The sequence below is a fragment of the Corapipo altera genome, unplaced genomic scaffold (assembly GCF_003945725.1).
Source record: "Corapipo altera isolate COAL_440 unplaced genomic scaffold, ASM394572v1 22, whole genome shotgun sequence".
NCBI lineage: Eukaryota > Metazoa > Chordata > Aves > Passeriformes > Pipridae > Corapipo > Corapipo altera.
The window spans coordinates 7,214,862-7,239,541 of NW_020884886.1; the positions used below are offsets into that span (position 1 = coordinate 7,214,862).

Consider the following 24,680-nt stretch of genomic DNA (forward strand, 5'->3'; position numbering starts at 1 on the left):
AATCACATTGGGTTATGCACAAGTAAGGACAGAAAGACGGATCCTGCACATTGGTTTCTGCCCTAACCAGTGGGCTAATATCCTTAATGACTAGCATCCTTTGCCCCATACACTTCTATTTGTTTCATGCCAAGGTACAACACACAAACACACAGTTCTGAGCTAAAACTCACTGACATAACTGACAATACCATGAGAAGTAAAAATTTCCCTTCATATATATATATATATTGCTTATATGTATATATATGAAAATATATAAGCAATTAAAAACATTAAGCTTGGTTCTTCCGCACCAGAGCAATGACTTACAAGATTTCCCCCTCTTGCCTTGGCAGTTTGCTCTCCTTCACTTACCTAAAAAGTGATCCCTTCTGAAAACAACATGTAATTCAGAAAACTACTATATCTAAATGACAAACTTCAGTTCTCCTTCTCTCCATTCTATACATTTTCATTACTGCATTTTCAAGTTTGGCCCAGTACAAGGGTACTTCTGAAGGAAGTTTTGTACTTTGCACTACTAAGTCAGCTATCTTGGATTAAAACAATCATACCACAGACAAAATTCAGCTTCGTTAGGTTCATAGAATCATAGAATAGATTGGGTTGGAAAAGACCTCCAAGATCATCAAGTCCAACCCCTGATCCAACTCCAATTACTATATCATGGCACTAAGGGCCACGTCCAATCTCTTTTTAAAAACCTCTAGGGATGGTGAATCCACCACCTCTCTGGGTAGGCCGTTCCAATGCCTGATAACCCTCTCTGTAAAGAATTTCTTCCTAACATCTAACCTAAACCTCCCCCGGCAGAGCTTGAGCCCATGTCCTCTTGTCCTATTGTTGGTTGCCTGGGAGAAGAGACCAACCCCCACCTGGCTACAACCTCCCTTCAGGTAGTTGAAGAGAGTGATGAGGTCACCTCTAAGCCTTCTCTTCTCCAGACTGAACAACCCCAGCTCCCTCAGCCTCTCCTCATAGGACTTGTGCTCCAGTCCCTTCACCAGCCTCATTGCTCTTCTCTGGACCCGCTCCAGCACCTCACTATCCCTCCTGAACTGAGGGGCCCAGAACTGAACACAATACTCAAGGTGTGGCCTCACCAATGCAGAGTACAGGGGAAGGATCACTTCCCTGCTCCTGCTGGCCACACTGTTCTTGATGCAGGCCAGGATGCCATTGGCCTTCTTGGCCACCTGGGCACACTGCTGGCTCATGTTCAGCCTCCTGTCGATCCAAACTCCCAGGTCTCTTTCCGCCTGGCTGCTCTCCAGCCACTCTGTGCCCAGCCTGTAGCACTGCAGGGGGTTGTTGTGGCCAAAGTGCAGGACCCGGCACTTGGCCTTGTTGAACTTCATTCCATTGGAGTCAGCCCATCTCTCCAGTCTATCCAGATCCCTCTGCAGAGCCCTCCTGCCTTCCAGCAGGTCGACACTCCCTCCCAATTTGGTGTCATCAGCAAATTTGCTGATGATGGACTCAATCCCCTCATCTAAATCATCGATAAAGATGTTAAAAAGGACTGGACCCAACACAGACCCCTGGGGAACACCACTGGTGACCGGCCGCCAACTGGATGCAGCTCCGTTCACCAGCACTCTCTGGGCCCAGTCCTTGAGCCAGTTCCTGACCCAGCACATCAAGTATTAGGACAGCTTTTAGTTTTTTTTTAACAAGTACCCCAGGCAGACAAAGTACCAGTCACAGTTTCTCTGAAAGAAAAACTGCTTCTCTTCAAGTGCTTGGGTAAAGTTATGAAGAAGATTATTCTGGGAGGTATTGAAAAACATCTGAAAGAAAATGCAGTCATTGGTCACAGCCAGTATGGCTTGATGAAAGTCCTGCTCGTCAAACTGGACTGCCTTTTATGACAAGGTAGGCCAACTAGTTGATCAAGGGAAGACAGTCATAATCTTTTTGGATTTCAGTAAAGGTTTTGATACTTTCTCTCACAGGATCGTTCTGGACAAAGTGGCCAGCACACAGCTGGATAAACACACCATGTGGTGAATGAGCCATTGGCTTATGGGTCGAGCACAGAGAGTAATAGTGAATGGGGTAAGATCAAACTGGCCACCTGTCACTAGTGGGGTTCCACAGGGCTCCATCCTGGGCCCTGTGCTCTTCAACGTCTTCATAAATAACTCGGATGCAGGATTAGAAGGGATACTAAGCAAGTCTGCAGATGACACAAAACTCAGAGGAGCTACTGACTCCCTGGAAGGCAGGGAGGCCCTGTAGAGAGACCTTGACAAATTAGAGGACTGGGCAATCACCAACCATATGAAGTTCAACAAGGGCAAATGCCAGATCCTGCAGCCGGAATGGGGCAGTCCCAGATGTTTGTACGGGCTGGGGAATGTGAGGCTGGAAAGCAGTGCCACGGAAAGGGACCTGGAGGTCCTGGTCAACAGCAAGTTGAATATGAGTCAGCAGTGCCCTGGCAGCCAGGAGGGCCAACCATGGCCTGGGGGCATCAGGCAAAGCATCACCAGGTGGTCAAGGGAAGGGATTGTCCCACTCTGCTCTGCACTGGTGTGGCCTCACCTCGAGTATTGCCTTGCAGTTTTGGGTGCCACAATATAAAACAGACAAAGTCTCTAGAGAACTTCCAAAGGAGAGCAACAAAGATGGTGAAGGGCCTTGAGGGGAAGCTGTATGAGGAGCACCTGAGTTTTCTTGGTCTGTTCAGCCTGGAGGAGATTGAGGGGAGACCTTATTGCAGTTACAACTTCCTTGTGAGGGGAAGAGGAGGGGCAGACACTGATCTTTTCTCTGTGGTGACCAGAAGCTGAGGGAACAGCCTGAAGTTGTGTCAGGGGAGGTTTAGTTTGGATATTAGAAAAAGGTTCTTTACCCAAAGGGTGGTTGAGCACTAAAAGAGGCTGCCCAGGGAAGTGGTCACAGCAGCAAGCCTTGAAGTGGTAGACTTAAAGAAGGGCTTGGACAAAATTCTCAGGCACGTGGTGTGACTCTTGGGGATGGTCCTGTGTAGGGCTAAGGGTTGGACTCAATGAGCCTTGTGGGTACCTTGTAACTGGCATATTCTGTTATTCTGTAAATAGTGCTTCAATATTTATTGATAAATACTATTTATCATTAATTCAGGGGTAAGAGTAGGAAGCAGTATTTTGTCTTATTTAAAAAGGCAAAAGTCATCTGCCTTTCTTACAAGTTATCCCTTTCATAGGAAAAGGACATGGAGCTAGTGTTCAGTCATCTTTCAGTTTCTAATCATATTAACTTACAACCTTCTGAAGTACACACCTTCATTTTACAGGTGCTACTTGTGCTCTGTTGTCCACCATATCTGCCACTACAGAGGGCAATTGGTTTTCCTGAAAAATTGTTTTCTTCTCTGAACTGCATTTCTTTGTCTCCAAACAAAGACATGGTCTCCTGCCTCCAAGCGACAGGAAAATTATTTGCATTAGAAAGTCAAAACCCTTAGAAGATCTGTGTTTATTACTCAGTCATCACCAAGTTCCTTTGATACAACAGATCACTCTCAATTGATTCAGAAAATATTTTATGAGCTTTCTGTAGCACTGAATCAAAACTTTGAAAAGTATTAAATAATTACATCCTTTTTTTTACTACACCTAGTCATCTTTATCCCACCATTAGGATACAAGCAGCAACTCCTGTACAACTTGTTAGAGGAGATTATTCTGTAAAGAAGACAGTTATTTTAATATTTTATAAGAGTGGAGCAGTGTGTTTAACAGAGAAAATTTAAGTGTTAACATCTCTAGCTGTTTCTTCTGCCTCTCCCTTCCTTCCACAGTTCAGCAGCTGTCCTCTCTGCCCCCCAGCCATAGATGGATTAATAATTTTAGTCTTGACATATTGACATAATTCTCCAGGTCACAGAGTTTTTGCTATTGATGTGGTCTGTTTCGGTTTGGTTCTATTAATTTTTTAAAAAAATCTACTGTCACAACAATCTGGAAAGGATTGACCGTGGTATGAAACAAATGAAGCACTGAGATTAAAAAAAAAAACAAAACAAAACAAACCCCAATAAAATATACAAAACAATAAGGAAACACTCAATCACCTTTTTTTTCATTTATAGAAGTGGCAAGAAAAAAAATAAACTATCTTGCTAGACAGAATACTCAAGACATGAAGCATGACAACAGAAGCAAAAATTAATATATATTTATTCAAAGATTTTATTTTTCCTGTTTGTAATATCACTACAGAATATCTATTCCTAAAATTCATTATTTGATAGAATCTTGGACAGTTTCTCAGGTAAGAAGCAGCCAATTTTCCTTGCAGAAAAATTCTTGAGACTTAATTTAAAAAAATTTTGCATATGAGTGGAGTAAGGCGGGGGCTTCTATTGAATATGTTGTCTAACTTGAATCCATTTCTTGCTTACAGCACTAAAAAGAAAAGTATAATAGAAAGTTCTAAACATTTAACTTAAAACACTCATTTTCTTTACCATATTGATTCAGTTCCCTAAGCAAACAGGAACCAACATACCAGAGATTCCAAAATGAAAGGGAGGAAATCCTCTATTTAGACTCCAACACAAATTCCAAACCATAGCTAAAAAAGATGCTTGTCCTTCTCTGCAAATCTTGACTCCAAGAACTAATGTAGTTGAGGACACTGCTGCTGCCAATGAGACAGGAGGACCAAAACTTGAAATGAGACTACAGAACAACTTCAGTTTTAACTGGTTACTTTTCACATAGGATAAAAATCTTTGGTTTCAACCCTTTATGCTGTGCTTTATTGTGGGGATGAAAAGAGTTATGAAATACAGTTTCCAAAAACTAATAGGTACATCAAAAGAACTAGCTATAACATTAAGCAGTTAAAAGTATTAAGCAGAATACAAAGAGGGAGACTGACTCTGGCCATACCTCAGAGGCAAAACAAAATGAGGAAATGTTATGCCTCCCCCCCCAGTTGTTCACAATTTTAAAGAAAAGGGTGGCAGCCAACAGGGAAAAAAAAATTTGTGGGTTAAATAAAGATTGCAATTGGCATCAACTCTGTATTCAGGTACTATAAAATCACAGCAAGAAAAATGAGGTTCAATAAGAAAGGAAGCATCTCCACACTCCAAAGTAATCTTCTAGGTCAATAAGAATGTGTCCTTGCAGACCTGAAAATAGGAAGGCCCACATGACACCTCTTACTGTACCTTCCAGACACTGTCAAAATTAAAAGAAGATTTAATTTCTAATGTAGTAGTGGCAAGATATTTTGAGAGATTTGTGTTATTTATAATTTAAAAGGCATAAGAAAAACACTTCAGAAGTGACTATGCTGCTCTGTGATAGGGGGAGAGAAAAACGCTTCCAAGTGACAGTTACCAGAACTTCGTTTCTGTTCTCAAAAAATTCTTTCTTTGAACAGTGATCCAATCCCAGCTGCCACACAGGAACAATGCAATATGGAGTTGGTGTGAAAAATCAGTGTTCTTCAGGCTCTTAAGCTTATTCTACTGCCTTTCTTTTTTCAAGACTCTTACATCAGAGCTAGCTATACATACCAACTGTTACTCAGGAAAGTGCTGCAATAATTTGACCAGTTTGAACCTTAAAGAAGAAAATTCAGGGAGAAGAAGTCACAGTAAAAGAGAATTACATCCAGCTTGGAAAAATGCTCACGACTTCCTCATTTGATATCAATTTAAGTGTTTTGCAACATGAGGAAAATAATGCCCAAGAGTAAAACATAGGAATAACTGTCACTTTCAGAAGATCATGTGCCTGAAGCATGTTCTTGTTTCTTAATCATAATTTTAAGAAGTACAAGAGGACTGAAAATTTGGGCTATTTTATCTTAAAAGTTTAGAATTGCTAGACAAAGACTTCTTTTCTACATGAAGGCCTAGTCAGATGTTCACTAAATCATCAGGAAAAGTGAAGTCCACAGTGAATCTGTAGCAATGAATAGGTCACAACACTGTTTTACTACTATGCAGTATCAGACATCTATGTATCAGACATCTAACCAGCATCTGGGAGAAAGTCTAGCAGTCAATTAACAAATGAAGTTGGGCTGGTACACTTCCTGGGTTATCAGAATTGAAGAACATTTACCTTTCTGTACAGAAAAGCTGTTAGAGAAAAATACAGTTATCAGAAAACACCAGTTCATTGAGCCAAAAAAAGAAAAATATTCAAAACATACCTACCCTGATGGGCTTTTGAGAAACTGAAGCTCAGGATTCTGTACTACATTATGTGTCTACTGCAAGCTAATGAAGTGGTAAGCCTTGAACTCCATGAAACCAATGCCTTGACATTAAGTTTTACAAGTATGAGAAATTTCCGAAGAGAATCAGAGTTTCATGGGAATTTTCAGAAGGTTTCTTTTCAATTATAATTTCTATTTCACTCAAACAACCTGCCTATTCCCCACAAATGGCTCTGAAATTATAAACTGGAGAAAAGTCGTTCGTCTCTCCCGGTAGATCCAACTTCTTCATATTCAGAGATTGCTTGTTATTCAAACTATTTAGCAGTTTCTATCATTAAAAAAAAAAAAAAGTTTGACTAAAATCCTGCAACTACACTTCACTAATATAGGGGTTCCTAAAATCAATCTACACTTTTCTTATCTGCTGAAGCTACAGAAGGAAAGGCATCTTGTGTCTAGATGCCAAATGATAGCACTATCAACCCTACAAATCTCAATGCCGCATTCTTCAAAATATTTATTTATAAACATATCATTAACACAAACGCTGAAATCATATTATTAAAAGCATTTTAATAATCCTAGAAATACCACAATTTTATCATTAATTGAGTGGAACATACCTTTATACTAGCAGGTAATTTCTTAAATTTGTCATAAGTTCACTTTGAAGCACTTTATAATACCTACACCATCTATTTTCACCTTTAATTTACAGTTTATTTTTACAAATACCTAGTTTTAAAAAATAAACAAACCCCCCAAACCCCTCTAACAGCCATCATTTTTTAATCCATTTGGCTAGGCAAATTAGACAAAATTTAGAGCTAGCAACATGTTAACAATAAATGGAGTATCTCATCTATGTGAAAACTTCAAATAAAAATTATTAACTATGTCTACTTTCTCTAAAAGATTTTCCGGTACTCAAGGTTAAAATTGCAAGTGCCTCTGATGCTTCAGTTAGGTTCAAAGAACTCTAAATTCAGATAAACTGTGATTTCAAATCAGTTCTTAAACATGCTCAGTGCTTAAAAGAAAATATGACATTGCTCAAGGTAGGCAGGCAGCGTATCTCAGCTTCCACGTCATGGACAAACAACCTGGAATCTGCATCATTAAGTGAACATCTGTTGAACCTGCATAATATACTGGAAAGAACAGACACAGGTTTCTAATTGTTTAACATCTGATTAAGGCTGAATTCCCTCATTTCCCATAGGAGATTGGAAAAGCAGAAGTATAGAAATGAAGACTTTATATACGAATTTTAGTCTCACATTAGGCACTTTCATCAGATAAAAAATGTCACACATAAGAAGAGAACAAGAAAAAGTTAGACACCCTCTGGCTTTTGCTTTCAGCATTTGTCACAATTCAAAGATTAAGAAGGTGTGTTTGGGTGGGTTTTTTCTTTGTTTGGCTGGTTTGTCAAGGGGTGCTTTTTGGTTGGGTTTTTTCTTTTTTTTGGGGGGGAGGGGGTTGGGGAAATTAAATCAATTAGCATGCATCTGTAAAAACTGTTGATAAACTTTCTCCCAATCATTAAAAGGTCCAATATAAAGCACAAAACGGTAAAATTCAGAGTGTGGGACTCACACTTTCATCTGCTGTGAAAGAGAACTCATACAGTACTCAACTGAAACCATATACTAAATCTGAGAATTTACTGGGAGATTTTTGTAACAGTTTTGTAATGAATTTCTGAGTAGCCTCTACAAAGCTCACATTACTATCAACTGTCCAACCTGAGCTGGCGAGCAGGATGTAGAACGCCACAAAGGAAAACCAGATACGTTTTTTAAGTAGTGGCAAGATTCTGAATACTTGAATCATGTGGAGAACAGACAAGAGCTCTTACGCAAGGCGGAAGGGTTTAAACAGTAGCTATCCTGTCTTAGAAACACTCTGTTCCTTCTGTATTCCAGCACTGTCTCTTCCTTAGCAGAAGCAAACATTCATTATTTCCAGACAGACAGTGATTCTCGCTTCTAAATTTGTTAGTCTGCTTTAAAAACAATGAGATACCTCTTCACTTTATATTGTGAAAAAAGGAAAAAAGTTCATGTCCCTATTTCATGCGTAAAACAAACAACTCCTGAGCAAAATTCTGTACTAAGTTTAAACAGAAAAAAAAAAAAAAGGCATTTGAACCAGTTGTTTTGGGTTTGTTCTTTTTTTCTCACAAGAACCATGAATTATAAATAGAAAAGGTAGAGTCTTTACCAGAGTTCACTATTCCATTCACATTTTAGTGAGTTTCTTTGACCCAAGACAGCCATATTCCATTGCTTCCCACAAATTTCAAGCAAGACAAAACAGGAAACTTCAGTACTTTGAGCTGATCTCTAACTAGGGTAACTTTTTCCTCCTAATGAACCAATTTAAAAAGACAACAGCTACCACTTAGGGAAGCCAAGTGAACTGCAAGGTCAAGAATACATGAATAGAATTTCTTAAAAGAAAGGTGTGATTACAGTCTGCATTTCCAGCAAGAGGGAAACTTCTGCAGGAACCAGATAAATCTCAGTTCCAGCATTCTGGAAAACTTCATATAAAGTTACTTATCTGGTAAGCTTTTTTATCAGTCTCATAGGTCAAGATCACTCATATCTCACACAAAGAGCAAAATAGCACTTATTACTTATCAACAAGGTTAAGAAGGAAAGAGGAGAAAATACCTGATTACCACTCGATATGTACAAATCATGAAGCTGTCGAATATCCAGTTTGCAACTATCCTGTACACCACGTAATCAGGTCAGTTAAGGGTAAGGTGGAGAAGTGCAGCAGCACACAGAGCCAAGGACAGTTAACAGCTCTTCAAATACACCACCCAAATCACTACCAAGTAACTATGCTCTCAGACAACAGTACAAGAGGCTGTTCTGGCTCTTCTCAGTTTCTGATGCTGGTGGTTGAATGAGGCAGACAAGGTAAGCAATTTATTGTCCCTATCTAGGAAATTAATAAAAAAGGCCTTGAGAAAACAAGCAGTCCTGTGTCCTTTCAGATGCTCTGTTATATTGGTCTCCTCAAAGTGATTTGATTCCTCAGAAGACAGATTCTGAAAAGATGTCAGGCTCTCTTCAGACACGGAAGAGCCAGAAATGACTTCAAGTTACATCAAGTAGAAGCAATCAAACTATTACTATATGTGACAACCTGAAGTAAAGGCCTTACAAAGTCAGGCTTGGGCCAGCAAACCCCCTTCCTGGACCACTGGACAAGTATTCTTAAAGTCACCAATTAACAGAAATGTAGCAAATAACACCACAAACTTCAATAACCTAAATCTTCACACAAGTTTCCTCAAGATACACTAGAGTGGATTTTGGTTTTTTATCCTGCAGTGTAACTGCAGAAAGCACTGACTAGTTTAATAAGAAATGGATGATCTCTTAAACTTTCACTTCACTCTTCGAAGGGACAGAGTGCTTGCCAGAGATGTCAACAGTAATTCAGACATAAAAAAAGTCCGGTATTTTAGGATTTACTAAAAGGTTTCTCCAATGCGAATTCTCCAGTGAAACTCTCATGTTTTGTCGAAGCCCTAGCTTTAAGAAAACACCCTGTTCTGTGCAAGTGACATAGTGAGGTGCTAAGTATCCAGGATTCAACTGTCTACCATTGCTTTTGAGGACTGTGCACAGAAGTTGATCTAGGGTCAGTGCTGAAGTGCGGTTTTTCACATCAGCACTAAGCTCAGGGCAGTCGGGACACTTCCAACATTTCAAGATAAGAACCCACATCACAGATTCTAAACTGAGCATTTCTTATTAAATACTATTTCATTGGGGCAGAACACATTTGTTCAGGAGTCAGTAGACTTTGACAAGGGTGCAGATGGGAAATAAAGGTACTTTTCACTACATCCTGACCAGTCTGATGGTGTTGCTGAAGCAACTCTTTCTAAGAAGGTACTAACATCTGGCATTCCAGAAGAGAAGGCCAGTATCAGTTTAGGGAGATTTTGTTGTTGCTATTTAAAAAGCAGCAAGGGATTAAAACAAACTACAGTAAGGCACCCAAGGAAAAAGGGAAAGGCCAAAAATCAAAATCCACCTCACATTTCTGAGCTCCTCATTAGAAAGCTGTGAGGACCTGGTGACATGGAATAGGAGTGCATCTTTCAGGATACCGCTATAGCAGACTGGTATTAAGTGCCTCCAGCACATTTAACAGCTGGAGTTAGGACAGATGTATTGTGACAGTTTAACCGATTTAAACACAAATTGGCATCTCAAGACAAAGCTTTGTCAAGTCTGAGAGGAATCAATACAAGTCATGTAAAATAGGCATGGAACCGACAAAAAGGGAGGAAGTCAACAAGTAATGTTGAAGGAGATGGTCCAGCCAGGAGACCAAAATTTCTTTAAGAGTAGGTTTTACTTTGCTAAATACATTTAACCAACAATTAAAAGAAGCGTACAAGTACACTTGAAGTTCTGACTGATGGCAGCAGCAGAGAATATGATATAGGCCTCAAAGATAAACACATGACATTTCATTTCACATCTAATTAAATGATGTGCAGGAACACACCTGTAAATAAGTAAAGAACCCATCAGGAGCTGCACAGTTGAAACTACTTTGACCAAAGGATCTCGTTTTCTGACAGATCACAGGACAACTACAACTGAATAATTTCTCAGATTTAGGCATCAACAGAAATAGGTACGGCAAGACTTCAATCAGGAGACCTTTGAAACAAAACCTTCTGAATCTCTTCCTTATGGTAAAACTCTCTAAACATCACCGGAAGATCTCTGAACCTCCCAAGCCAGGTACCACAACTGAGTGGAACACACAACAGGTGGTGAAATTCCAAAGTAAATAGGTAAGATCACAGAATGGCTTGGGTTGAAAGGGACCTTAAAGCTCATCTAGTTCCAGTCTCCCTGCTGTGGGCAGGCACACCTTTCAAGATGGCAGAAGTGAGTTTATAAACCATATTTCCCCAACAGCCATTGTACCGTATCACTTTAAAGTTTTCTTTTTAGTCAGTTAAATACTACTTATGAAAGTTGAAGGATGGAAAGAGGGATGAAGATGGTCCAGGAAGAATAAGAAAATTGAAGGAGTATGTACCAGAATCACAGGTAAGTCCACCATCACTGCATTATTCAGTTGGTAGCATAGCAAACGCTTGAAACAGTTTGTCACAGTTAGCACTAAACCCTTACATGGAACAGTTTAAGACAGCAGTACAACCTCAGTCGATCCTGTTTTTCTTCCCCCACTCATCAGATGGCTAACACCAGAATGACCTACATCTGAACTATAGGTCACAAAACAGTAGCCATTTGATAATCCTCCCCCATTTTCAGATTAGGGGGCTTAATAGCTACACTTAGGTAAAGTCAGATCTTTGCATTTAACTGGACCTTGCTACAGCACAGTCTCAGTCCTGTGAGCCAAACTGACAGCTGCAATCACAAGCAGGAGTCCTTTAAAGCAGTTTTCTATAATCTTCATTATATATGGTAGCAATACTAATTCATTGTTTATCAAAAGACATCCAGTAGTTTTGCATGAGGAATATTTTAACCTGGCATTCCTAAACGGCGTAGTGCCTTTAGAATGGAAAGTAAAACTTTTAAATAAGATGTGCAAAGCTTTTTGACAATAATTACGAAAAGCAGTAGCATATTCAACCCTAGATTAATTAAACAGCTCTCTGACCCATTAGTGGCTCAGCAGACTAGAAATGCACTATAGCCAGTTTATAAAGCAGTGGAATTATGACGGTGAGAAGTATTATTCATAAGTAAGACTAACTAGCCTGTAGTTAAGATGATTTGAAAAAGTTGAGAATTGGTGGAACAAGGAAGATAAATATTTTTAATCTGAAAATTAAGCATTTTTAAAAGAAGTTACTAGCATTTTAGAATAAAGTGCTGAAAACAAAAAATGTTTTTCCACTGAACAGCACTTTGAACATAGACTAATCAATCCCCAGGTGCCACAAGTTAGGATGTCTCATAATTGGATACCAGGACCCTAGCAAGTTATACAGAAACTGGAAGTGAGGAGCATAGTTAAAGAGGTCACAAATTCAGCGAGCTTTCATCAACCAACTAATTTAAAAAACAAAACAAAACAACCCCAAAGAAATCACATTTAGTAACATTTACCCAATACTCACTCCTGCAATACAACACATGCTTCAATGGAGATATAAGCCTGGATGGATGTTGAGAATCAAACACAAGAGCAGTAGCTGAGACTCCACAAGAATTTTGCGAAGAATAGGATGTTTATCTAAGAAGGAGTTAATCCAGCTTTTCAAGATACTACGCAGGAATCTGGTCTGTGCCAAAGTGGAAACAAAAAAAAACCCCTGACACGTGGCTCTTTGATCAGCAGAGTGACATGCTGCAGACCACACCCCATAAAAAGGCATTCAATCTCTACCATTCATGGCATTTCTACAAATTCAGAGTTCCCTGTTCTTTGCAATACATCTTCTGCCCCCTTACAGGGGGGTAGTGGCTTGTCAAACAGATGAGCCACTACCATCTATCTTCCCTTCCCTACTCTCTCCTCCCTTCTTCCTGTCTTCTTTACACCTTTAGAGAATAGGAGGATAAAGTGATAGATTAGCAGTGGTAAAAGAAGAGATGTATCACTTCCCCAACAAGGTTCTGCTTGGTTTTGTTTTTGTTTGCTTTTGTGCTCTCTGGGTTTTCTTCCTAAGGTATGGGAGCTAAATTTATAATGCCACCCTACTTTTCAGAAGTTTGATACTAGACATGTGAGTCACACTAATTCAGTTCTGTTCCAACCTCTATTAATGTTCCAACCTATCTTATCAAAGTTCCCACCAAGCACATTGAAGAGAGCAAGGTTCAAGAATAACATAAAAGACAGTGGTTTTAACTGGGACAAAGAATTTTAAGTTAGTGAAGTCTATAAAGCTCTGGCTGACCTCTACACTTTACATAAACACACTAAACTCTAAAGGTTAGAATAATAACTTTGTTTGAAGCCCTGATACTTGAGTCATATTCAAGAAGGGATCCATTGTAACTATCTATTCAAAACACCCATATAATACAGCTGAAAAATAAAGGCAAGCATGGAAAAGGGGAAGAGGCACTAATTTTTCCCATTTTAGCAGTAGGCAGCACAAGCCCTGTCTATTTGCTAGTAGCTGGAATATAGCTCCTCAACCGCTTACACTGATCAATTGATCAGCATGACACATTCATATTATTATTTCCCTTACACAGCAAGACAGTTCAACTAACAGAAAACCAAACCAGAGCAACAACAACAAAAAAATTCACAGTAGGCCTCCCAGACTAACTTAAAACAGAAGGGCAGTTCACTGTTACACCAGACAAGTTCCACTACAAAGGGAGATCAAGTGGAAAGATCTTGTTAGTGGTACTGTATTCTTTCTCTCCTCAACAGTTTTGTTGGTTAGGACACTCTTCAGCCAACTTACGTTTTTCAGCTCACTTCAAACCCACAAATAAGGAATTGCTAAAAATCAGTAAAGCTACTTACATTTGATTCAGGAGAAAAAGCAGGTATGTAGTAAATCTGATCAGAAAAGTGATCCAAGTTAGACTAGATCTGACTTTTTTTTTCCTATTTATCCTCCTGCCACATCTCTTCTCCTATTTTCTAGGTTAGTGTTAAGCTAGATTAGTTTTACAGTCTAGTTTATCGAACTGTTTAATAAATGAATAATTATACCAGTCCACATAAATTGTGAAGGTAGGTACAGCGAGTCCAGAAAAAAAACCAATAAAATTGTGTTATGCATCAACAACAACAAATCCCCTGAAAATTACCAACTTCAAGTATTAAACAGTTACTGAATGCCAAACCAAGGGAAGAACTGAGATGGAGTTGCAGTGACTTTATCTGCACTCCATGGTTTTGGTTTACACAAGTTCCAGCTTAGGAAACTCTCAGTGTAGAAAGACTATCAAGAGTTTAAACTTCTCAGCTCACTATCAGCCACATAAAAAGTAAACAGCTACTATATAAGAACATACAATAAGAAAGTTCAAGCTATGCCTAAAAACACTGACATAGATTACAGTAGTTCCTGGAACACTTAAAAATTGAACTGCTTCCACATACCAGTATCTATACATAGGGAGCACCAAAAACAATCACAGGTTTTATCAACACTACTGAATATGTGTATCTACTTGCATGCTCTGCAAAATGTTTCTGTTCCAAGTGCAAAGAATTCAAATAAAGCACTGCTTGCATCTGGCACAATCCATGGATTACTCTGTGTAGCAGGTACAGTTTTGTCTTTCATAAAAATTATGCTCCATACATCCTTGCAATTGCAGATTCACAAGGGATCAGTGAACTAGTGCTGCATCTACTGCTAAATACACAGAATTTCCCCCCTCTGTCTTTTAAACTTAAGCCTCTGGGTGTCATTTATCTAACTTTTCTTGTACTGTTTCCCACATAAAAATTTCTCTCAAGGGTCAATTTTAAGACATCCCTCCAAAAACACATAATGACAGCAGTAGGCAATTACTTCTTTCTGAGAGAAAAGTTGAAACGGACTGTGAGAGAATATGGAAAAGAAGCCGATTTAACACTACATATTTGAAACAAAGATAGTCCAACACAAGCAAAACAAACACCATGTGTTTTCTCTTATTTCAATCTAAAAAACAGTTAACGTGAAACATACACCACATCAACTTCCACTGACCTATATACACACACTGACCATTTTTTCCTCTTTTGTTAACCTGCTTAGTTCAGGGGAAATTGGGATTGCATGTTTAAGGCTGTGTTCCATTCCTGGCAGCTGACAGTGCCACAGGCAGTTAAACCAATCCAATGGTTCCTTTCTGCTATCACCCATCCTGCTTCCTTTACACAGTCCTATCCTTATCCTTGTGTTAACAGCAGCATCCAGATTTTTTTTCTGCAATCCCCCAACTTCTCAACAGCCCGCTGATCAGCTATTGAGTTACAACAGATCAGACAGGGGACCAATGAGTGCTGATGCAAGTATCCAAGGAGTATGAACATATAGTGAGAACTGCAATTTCTCCAGTCTGGTAACAGTTCCACGGGACTTGATGATGCAAAATGGCACTTCACTGCATTCTTAAACTGTGGTTTCATAATAAGTGTTCAATACTAATGTTGACTTGCACACTTGCCTTCATAATAGTAGTTTGAGCTATTCCCTTACATGATACCATCTTCCCTCATTGCATCAAAAACTGCCTGTGAACCTGTGCTGTGATTCTGATCTAGATTTAATGCCCATTCTTTTTCCAACATTTGCAGTAACACTGAGATTACTTCCTTGATCTGTTTCACACTGGAATAACTCAAAGCACAACAGATCCACAGGAACATCTTACACAAGTATTACTGTCCATCACATGGATGATGGCACTACAGCAGGCTTGTTCACTGGTTAAAGATGCTGGAGTGACAGGGAAGCAAAAGAGTTCAAAGCAGGTATCCTATCGAAATCATTCTTGCACAGTCTGTTAGTAGCCTGACAAGTAACAGAGCATTGAGCCACCAGAAAGATCATTAGCAGATACTCATGAACATTATAGATGTCTAGTAAAATAAAGTTCTCCCACTACTACTGTGGCAACTATAGAAAATCACCTAAAACTGCAGCAGTGTTACCAAAAAAAAAGTGACACTAACCTGCTGCAAAGTACTTACAGGCACACTGAAAGTGAGAACACTGCTAAGTGTTGTGGGAACAAAAATACAAAGTACTTAATGCAGGAGTGTTGCAAGAATGGGGATGCCACCAAATGCAGTTGCTACAAATCTTTTTTCAGTGGGAAATTCCCCTTCTTTGGAAGTGCACCTGCAAGACAGTTTGTTCAAAAATAGTCAGTTGGAGCAGAAGTTCAGCTTAAAAAAAAAAAGTAAGGTCTAGACCTATCAAAATAGAATTAGATGCACTAATATCCTAGTTTTGAAGGAAAAAAGTCTGAAAAAATGTAACAAGAGTAAAGGAGTATTTGTATGCTAGATTTCAGAAACATACAAAAATGGATTTTTGCTTTGATCAAATTTCAGTTTTCATAAGAAAGCAATACCAAGGCTATTTCCTGTCAAATGTGTGTCCTTGAGCTGCAGCAGAAGAACGGTAAGACTTCTGCCCTTCCCCCAAATAGTAATGTATTTTTTTTCCAAAAAGTAGTTGCAATAATAATCTAATCTTTCACTGAAAATGAAAATTTTACTGTTATAATTTCATGACACCCTGCAAGGCCCTAGCAAGACTTCAATATCCATGACTGGAGTTACCTGGCACTTCGCATTAAAAAGCCTTGCGTTACTGCCCCAAACTTCACCCCTAGGATACTCTGATAATATAGTAAAAACACAACCTTATGCTTGAAGCTTTTTCTTGCACCCCAGCAATTATTTGGTCTCTTCTCTGTGCCTATTCATGAAAGTAATGGGAACTCAATGTACTTGCCAACATTTTACCTGTGAAGTTCAAATGAAACTGGGCAGTAGGATCAATGATTGCTGGAAAAAATGGTATAAATCCTTTTTCTTAAGGCTGACCACAAAGCTAGACTTACAAAAGACTCAGACTTGCCAAAGCCTCTCAATCCAATGGAATAAAATTAACCAATTCACATTACAAAGTTTTAATCAAAGAGCACCAAAGAGCAATTCTTAACCATTCCGATATCACATCTACAAAATACCTTGCAATTTAAACCACCACAGAACTCAGTTACTGGCTAAGTCAGGTACTTCAAATCTGAGCTTTCTGTCACTTTTCTATAAACTCAGAACTTTAGATGTTATGTCACAAAGACTGATCCTAGGACAAAACATAGCAGTGAGTACTGCTATAAACAGTACTTGTTAGCTTTTATTATGCATGCTGTAAGAACATCAAGAGAATGGAGATCTCTAGGTGCCTTTAAAGAGTATCTAGTTTTGAACTCTGATTGAGTCATGCAAGAGTTAGGAACATCCAATAAGCACAAGTCTAGGCATCTTAGGAATGTTAGTGCTCAACATAACACACACAAAGATTACCAGCTCAACAGACATTTTGTACTGAACACCTATTTCGAATTTCTGTTAATATATTCTATTTGTTTACAATGTGAAGTCTTTTGTACTTTCAAATATGTTTAGGTATCAAATAAGCAAATTTTCAGCAATGTCAGTGAAATTTTATCACTGTTTTTCTTCTCAAATTCTTTAAATGCTTGAACATTTTGACATGAGACTTTAAATCATATTCTGCAGGACACAAATTAACATATTATGCTGGTAAAACCTAAGCTTTTAAATACATGCATGGGCTTTAGAGTTAAGTCTGCAACCAGGTTTTGACCAACAAACAATACAGCAATTAAGCCCTTTGAGCAGAGGTCCCTAACCAGCACTGGCTCTCCACTGAATATTATTTCAGTCTCACTGTTGTGGATAAAAATGTCAACTGTGAGCCTCAATCACTGTCTTGGAGGTATTATCCCTGACTCAGTTTACCACTTCCATAAAGAAAGTGGGTGAGGAATCCTTGACAGATAAAGGATTATACTACTGAAATGCAAATATGAAATTTAATATCAATACGGTAAATGACACAAGACATCAAACTACTGCTGAATATCTGAAGAATGTAGCAGAAACAGTATGACTTGTTAAAGGAGTCTGTACTTTCTTGCTCTGCTCTCTGACCATAATCCTTCACAAATGATAGTCCACAGAATCATATCACCCTTCTACATTTTTTTGAAATCAAAAAGAATTTTAAGGGTAGAATGATCTGTTGTTGGTGATGCTTTTTTTGTTTTTTTTTTTTGTTTGTTAGGATTGACAGTAAGCTAATTCAAGAATTGGGGGGCTACTGCCTTACCACATTGTTTTTCTCACCTTACTACAAACATGATTTTAGAGAAGAAGTGGAGAAAGAAAAAGTAAATTATGAAAAAATCTATCATACTCACCACTCCTCTCTCCACCATGTTGCCATTTCAGGCATCAACCCAGCAATTGTTCAGACCTTCACTCAGACCTTCCCATTAATACTTTGTTAGACTCTTCAAATCCTTGGGAATACTTGGTTGAGTGAGAACAATGAACCATTTTTACTTTGGAAGTTATTTTGGGCTATTATGGGAGGTTTTTTTACAGAACTTAATGCAACAGGATTTCAAAGAAGGGGGGAAAAAAAAAATAATCAAAAAACCCAGCCCAAACCTGTTAGGCATACTCTACCTCCACTATCTGGACTACTTACTTGCCACTTTGTTGACACTTTCTGATAAGGGCTGCTCAACTGGCAGGCCAAGTAATAGTTCTTAACTGAGACAGCTCTTGACTATTAAACCATAATCAATGTCCTTCCTCCTTAGCAGTTGCTAATCACGTCAGGGTTCCCTTCTGAATTAACTGAATTCTACATCATGAACACACAAAGATATCATACCCTAAATAAGTTTTATTCCAATGAAGAGAAGGTTGAATGAGAAGCACCACTAGAGTGCAATCAGTGTAAAATATCAGTAATTATGAGACAGTTTTGCACTTTACAATTCTCAGTGAAAGGACAACCAAAGCAGCAACTCTGAAGAAGTTCCCCAAACACTGCAGATCTGCCCAGCAGAGGACCCAAGGTGTGATATTTCTTTGCACTCTTTCTCATTGTTGGTCGTGCTGCACAACTGCATTTCCTGAACAAATCTAGTAGTATGCAATTATCGCCCCAATGTTTCTTCAGTCATCCACTGTGTCAAGCAGACTTTTGAGATTTAATTTAAATTTGTAAGAGAAATGCCATTAAGTAATGAGTAACCACCGAAATTGCCACTTACATACTGGCAGAGATATCTGTCCATGAGATTTAACAGCTTATCACAGCATCTACGCCAATGAACTGGCTCTCCCTGTATATTCCAATTAAACTGCATTCTTTCAGCAAGAAGCATAATCTAGTGTAGCTGTGTATGGAAATACATAAACGTTGCTTTCCTATACAGTATTATACTTGGAGGATTAAACTTGGAGGATTAAAAGGACAGTGCAAGCATATACAAGTACGATATCATACACACAGGTGTTATAACAGGTGTTTAGAAGAGTTATCGGGGCAACACAGCAAGATCAAGAAGCTTGTGTGTATGAAGCAGCCACCAGGTTACTGAAAAATGTAAAAAAAAATCCCCACTCGAACAAAGCTAACTGCCTGTAAGTGTACCTACTTAGATATTCACTTCTTACTTTGATCTCAAGTGCACTCAGCAGCAGTGAATGAACCCTCCCAGCCACACTGGATGTGCTTCCCTGCTCAGCCATCGGGGAGGACAGGCACTGACACTAACGCGCTACTTGGAAACCAAGGATCTTATCTACTTTCCCGAGAAGGGAAACGTCTGTTGAAACAATACAAATAAAGCAGTTCCTGGCATCAGTGTTCACCCCCCACACACACACACAAAAAAAAAAAAAAAACCAACAAAGAAAGAAACAAACAAAACCCACCCCAATCGAGGCGGCACACGTACGGAGTGCCAGCGCTTACAGGGGCAGGGGCGGGGAGGGGAGGCTGCCTTATCCCGGGCGGAGCGGGAGCAGACCCGCTCCCGGGGCTGCTCCGGGCGGGAACGCCGCCGGTGCCCGCGCGCCCCCGCCCGCCGGACACGCGCTGGGGGAGTCACGTGAGCCCGGGAAGCTCCCGGCACGAGAGCGATCGGGACAGCCCCGGGGCGGGGAGGGCGGGGGGAGAGCTGCCGTCGCCATGACAACTTCCAGGGGGAGGGAAAACTTCAAATCCCAACCGTCAGTGCAGGAGCGGCTCCCTCTTAAAGGCGCACGCACACACACAGACAGGCACACAGAGGCGGGCTCCCTTCCCCCCTCCGCCCCCCAGGCATTGGCGATGGAGGAGGAGAGGAGGGGGGCAGCCACCGGCGCTCGCCGCGCCAAGGACGAGGAGCCGAGACAAAAGGACCCGAGCTGAGAACGGGTCTCGGTCGGCGGCGAAAGGAGAGCCTCAGCGGCCGTAGCCAAAGCCGTAACACCCACCCTCCGCTGCCCGGGGGCGGCTTAGGACCTTCATTCCCCCTCGCAGCCCCTGTCTCCGCTCCCGCCCTCCAAGAAAGCCGCTGGGGCCGCTCCTCCATCCCCGCTCCCCCCCTCCGCCCAGCCGGCAGCCCCGGGCTCGGGGCGCCTCGCCCGCCCCCGCTCCCCGTCCCTCTCTCGGAGCCCGCTCGCCGCCCCGTCCGCCGCCCCCCGGTCCCGCCGGGCAGCCGGGACTCCGCCGCCGCCCCCTCTCTTACCCACACAGTGCATGAGCCGGTGCCGCCAGGAGTCGAGTTCTCGGCGGACTCCCCTGCGCTCCGCCGTGCAGCGGGGGCTCCGGCACTGGGAGGCGGCGGCAGGAGGAGCGGGAGCCGCGGCGGCCATTCCTTCTGTTCCCTTTTCCATCTGCCTCTGACCTCACGCCCGCTCATTTACATACGAGCGCGCGCTCCCCCGGCTCCTCTCCCTCCCCCCCACCCCCCTCTGCCTCGCTGAGCGCGCGCCCGCGCCCCCCCGTCCCCCCCGCTCAGCATCCGGCGCGGGGAGCGCGCGCGCCGCCTGGCGGGGGGACTGACGCGCGTCCCCGCGGCGCCCCCGCCCCGCCCGGGACCCGCTTCTCCCCCGCGGACCGCGGGCCGGGCCGGTCGCCGGGCCGAGAACCGACACCCGCTCCCTGCCCGCCACCGCCCCGCTGACCATCGATGTCCCCCGGCCTACAGTTCCCGCAGGGTAGCGCGCCACCCGCTCCCGCCCGGGCAGGGCGGGCGACGGCGAGGCACGCCGGGAACTGTAGTTCCTGAGGGAGGGGAGCGGCGCCACCCCCGCGGCTGTTCCCCGGGGAAAGCGGCGCGGTGGCCCTGCCGGAGGCCCCGGCGCTGCAGGGCCGCCCTCGCCCCGCGTCTCACGACCCCGCGCTCAGAGCATCGCAAAAAGCGGCGCAGGTTTCTTCTTCATCCCCTGGGCTGCCCCGGACGCTGCTTGGAGCAGGGCTTGTTCCTGGCTCAGATCCCCCCTCGCCCACCCTACCCCCGGGACCGCTTCCAGCCCGATCCCCGTCCGGCCCTGCCGCCACCGCACAGCGCTGTGCCTCCTGAACCAGCTTCTCAGATTCACTCTGTGCGGAGATTTTCAAAGTTCTCCGAGCTCCTCCTCGGTTCACCAGGCTGTTTTCCACGGCTTTGCCTTCAGCCTACTTTTTATGGGGGTGTTGATCCTGTAGAGAGGGACAGGGAGGTTTGCTGGGGACTGGCGTCACACAACCTTATCCCCCACCCTCCCTTTGGAAAAGACTAGCGTGGAAAGTGGGAGCCAAATCGGTTTAGTTCAGTATCTGGGAACACGCCTGAGAAGACTTACTATCAACCTACGAATGACTTCAGAACTAAAGTCAGATTAAGGTAACTGCAAGAAAGTTAACACACAAACGTCACACTGGATTACTTGGAGCACTTGACAACCCCTTGGATGGTTGGTTGTGCTGCTCTGCACACAGTTACCCTTCGGGTTGTACCTCCAGCACAAGACAGACATCCCTCCACATCAGTCTAATGTGACAATTGCTACCCATGCCTTGCAAGAGAGCAATTAGCAGACTTTAATTGCCCAGACAGAAAAAAACAAAATCTTGCTGTTTTCTCACATCCTGGTGCGTCTTTGAGTGCCTCCTCCTCCTCCATGCTCCCCTTCTCATAACAGTCTTTGTAAGCAGTGTTGCTTCAGCAAGAAATTACGTTTTGTGTGCTTATTTACAGGTTGTGATAGAAAACAGGATTTCATAAGGACATAGAAAAGACAAGACAATGTTGCTTCTCCCCTTACTACCCCATACGGGTTGAAGGAACAATGGTGGAAAGAACCATGTCACGCCATATATATCTGTTTTTTTCTCTCGTTCTAGAGTATGAGCAGAATTAACAGCAGCAATACTGTGTCAAGGCTGCAGAAGAGCTTCAACTTTAAACAATGAATGGGAAGCCATTCCCCACTCATTCATTCCTCTGTGTATCTGTGTAGACTGACACAGGCAGGGCTGTTTGGGAATGGAGCCCTTACCACCTTACAGTGGAGAATTTCAGGAGAATGGCAAGACTGGAAGTGCAGATAAAAAGGCAGCCTATTGCTTCCTCTAGCTTTTCAGCATGGTAGACAGCAATAAATAGCAAGCATAGATTACCAGTCTCCTGGCTGCCTCCTTCACCTCAAATCTACTACGAGTACCTTGGGTCTCTTACTTGCACTGGCCTTCCAAACAGCCACAAAAATGGTCAGCTGTGCCTCAAAGAAATGGCAAAACCCAAGGCAACTCTGGGAAGTTGTTGTCAAAACCCACACAAACCAAAATGTAACCTTATTTGGATAGAATGCGTCGGTTTCGAACTAATAATACCATCCAGTGATTTTTTTTTTTTTGGCCATAAAACTGGCTTAAAAAAAATAATCTGTCATGCATTGGCTTCTACTGCAAGCCTTACATGGTGGATATTTCCTTCTGAACTTCATAAAGATGTTCTTTTATTTTGTGGGTGACGGATATATTCAGGGGTTGCTTGTAGAGCACAGCCCTGAATATCAGTTCTGCTTCCACTGTAATGAACAAAACTTTGGTAACAGATGGCAGATCACATCTTTTTTTTTGTGAAGAAATATCATAAAAATAAACTATGTGACTTCTGTAAAACAGCTAATTGAGCTTAATGAATTCAACACAGGAATTTTAAATGAATAGTGTTTAACTGAATCCCTGAGGTTATGTGACATGAATCAGTTTTGTAGGGACAGAAATGCCCTGAGTCTGAAGAGTTTTATTTTGAGATGTCTATGATTAAATAAAGAGTGGAGAAATAACTTTCCACCCTCCTCCATTTTGCAAATTTAGGATACTTTTTGTTACAATTTTAAGGTTCCTCCTGTTTGAGAGACTTCTCCAGGCATGAAAGAAAAAAGAAGTAACAAAACTAACAGAGTTGGTGGGTAGATTTCAGAGACCGGGTGGAGGAAAGGGAAAAGAAAGCATTTCCCACTGAATTTTTATCCTTGCCTAGATTTTGAACTCCTAGTCCTTCTGAAAATACTACCTAGAAATCAGAAGTGCTGTAGAGACTAGTTTTGAGTCACTCCCTCCCTTTTGAGATGCTTCATTTTTCCAAACATCAAACTGAAACAGGTAACCCAAGGATCCTGCTTCAGAGATGTTATTTTTACGTTAACAGTACTGGTTTTTCTTCTCTATGAAAATTACTTCCCAGAAAAGAGGTTACTTCTGATGTGGATTTGTACTTGATTTTATAGAAACGTTTCCACTTTTCTGAACAAGGGTTGGATCAAAACCCCAAAGCTTATTGAGGGCAGAAGCTGGAACAGCGAGGGATAGTTTTGATTTAGTTAATCTTAGCTGCCTGTCCTAGCTAATTTTTATGGGATCAGAACATCAGTTACTTAGAAACGGCTCTGGAGGCCAAGTCCAGTACAATTTTGTTTCAAGCTACAGGACTTATTGGTGTTGTTCTTCCTGTATGTTTTATCTCATATTAGTTTGTGGGTAAAAAGAAATTAAAATATTCATGGATGCTTATGGTTTGATACCACCACCCCATCAAAATCTGACATTTTGAATTAATTTTTTGAACACTTTGGGGAGATTTAACTATCTTATTGAAACATTGCAAAATTGTTCATCACAAAAACCTCTTTATAATTAATCCCCAAAGGTGAAATTCACTCCAGTACAGACAGCTTTGCATGGCTCTTTGTCACATAAGTACTGCTTTGTGGAAACTGGGGGCAAGGATAAAGTGTAATTAAAGCAGTCTAACTTGAACAGAACCCTGTAGCAAGACTTCTGCAGATGCTATCTGAGGTAATGAGCTCCTTCTCTCACAAAAATGCAATTTGTAAACCTTGAAATTGCCCGTGCCTTGGTAAAACAGAAAGGGTTAAATGATGAATTGAGTGATAACTTTACGAATGAGTATTGCAGATAATGATTGATACTTGAAAAATATATTGCAACAGAAAACAGAGGCGTAAAATTAATGACACTAGAGGAGATTTCACCATGAACACTAACATGGTCATTTAGATACAGGATCTAGCAAAGTAAGTAAGGGTTGTTTAGTAACTAGTGTGAATATTAGATTGCAAATACAAACACAGACAGAAGATACCTCTGCTATTCCAAGTTTGATGTACAAGTTATTCTTTTTCCTGCAGCAGAAACAGCTGGACCAGCTGTGTTGCGGTATGACAAGAACGCTGTGAGAAGTGGGCCAGCCCTGCCTGTGGTGGCAAGCAGCACAGCCCGGGTAAAAAGCTTATCCCAAAGTTTAGACTTCAAATTTTCATTACAACCTCAATCAATGTGAAGATACACAAAAATATGTTTAAAATCCAGATGTTACTGACATCTACAGTAGGGACCCTGTGAGCCTGGAAACTTAACCCCCAAACGTTTCCTTACATTGTCATAGTCTCTAAATGAA

General features: G+C 41.5%; 1 protein-coding gene across 10 annotated transcripts in view; it reads right to left on the reverse strand.

Annotated features, from left to right (window-relative positions):
- Positions 1-20,678, reverse strand: part of LCORL (ligand dependent nuclear receptor corepressor like) — an 84,896-nt gene extending 64,218 nt beyond the window's left edge. For 6 of the 10 annotated variants that reach the window (XM_027642716.1, XM_027642713.1, XM_027642712.1 and 3 more), the window contains exon 1: positions 20,460-20,678. In XM_027642716.1, coding sequence (XP_027498517.1) covers positions 20,460-20,607 — 148 coding nt within the window. In that variant the 5' untranslated portion in view covers positions 20,608-20,678. Of the gene's footprint in view, positions 1-19,702; positions 19,782-20,459 lie in introns of those variants that run through there. The other 4 variants (XM_027642722.1, XM_027642720.1, XM_027642718.1 and 1 more) reach the window with 3 other exon arrangements.
- Between the last annotated feature and the right edge of the window lie 4,002 nt (positions 20,679-24,680).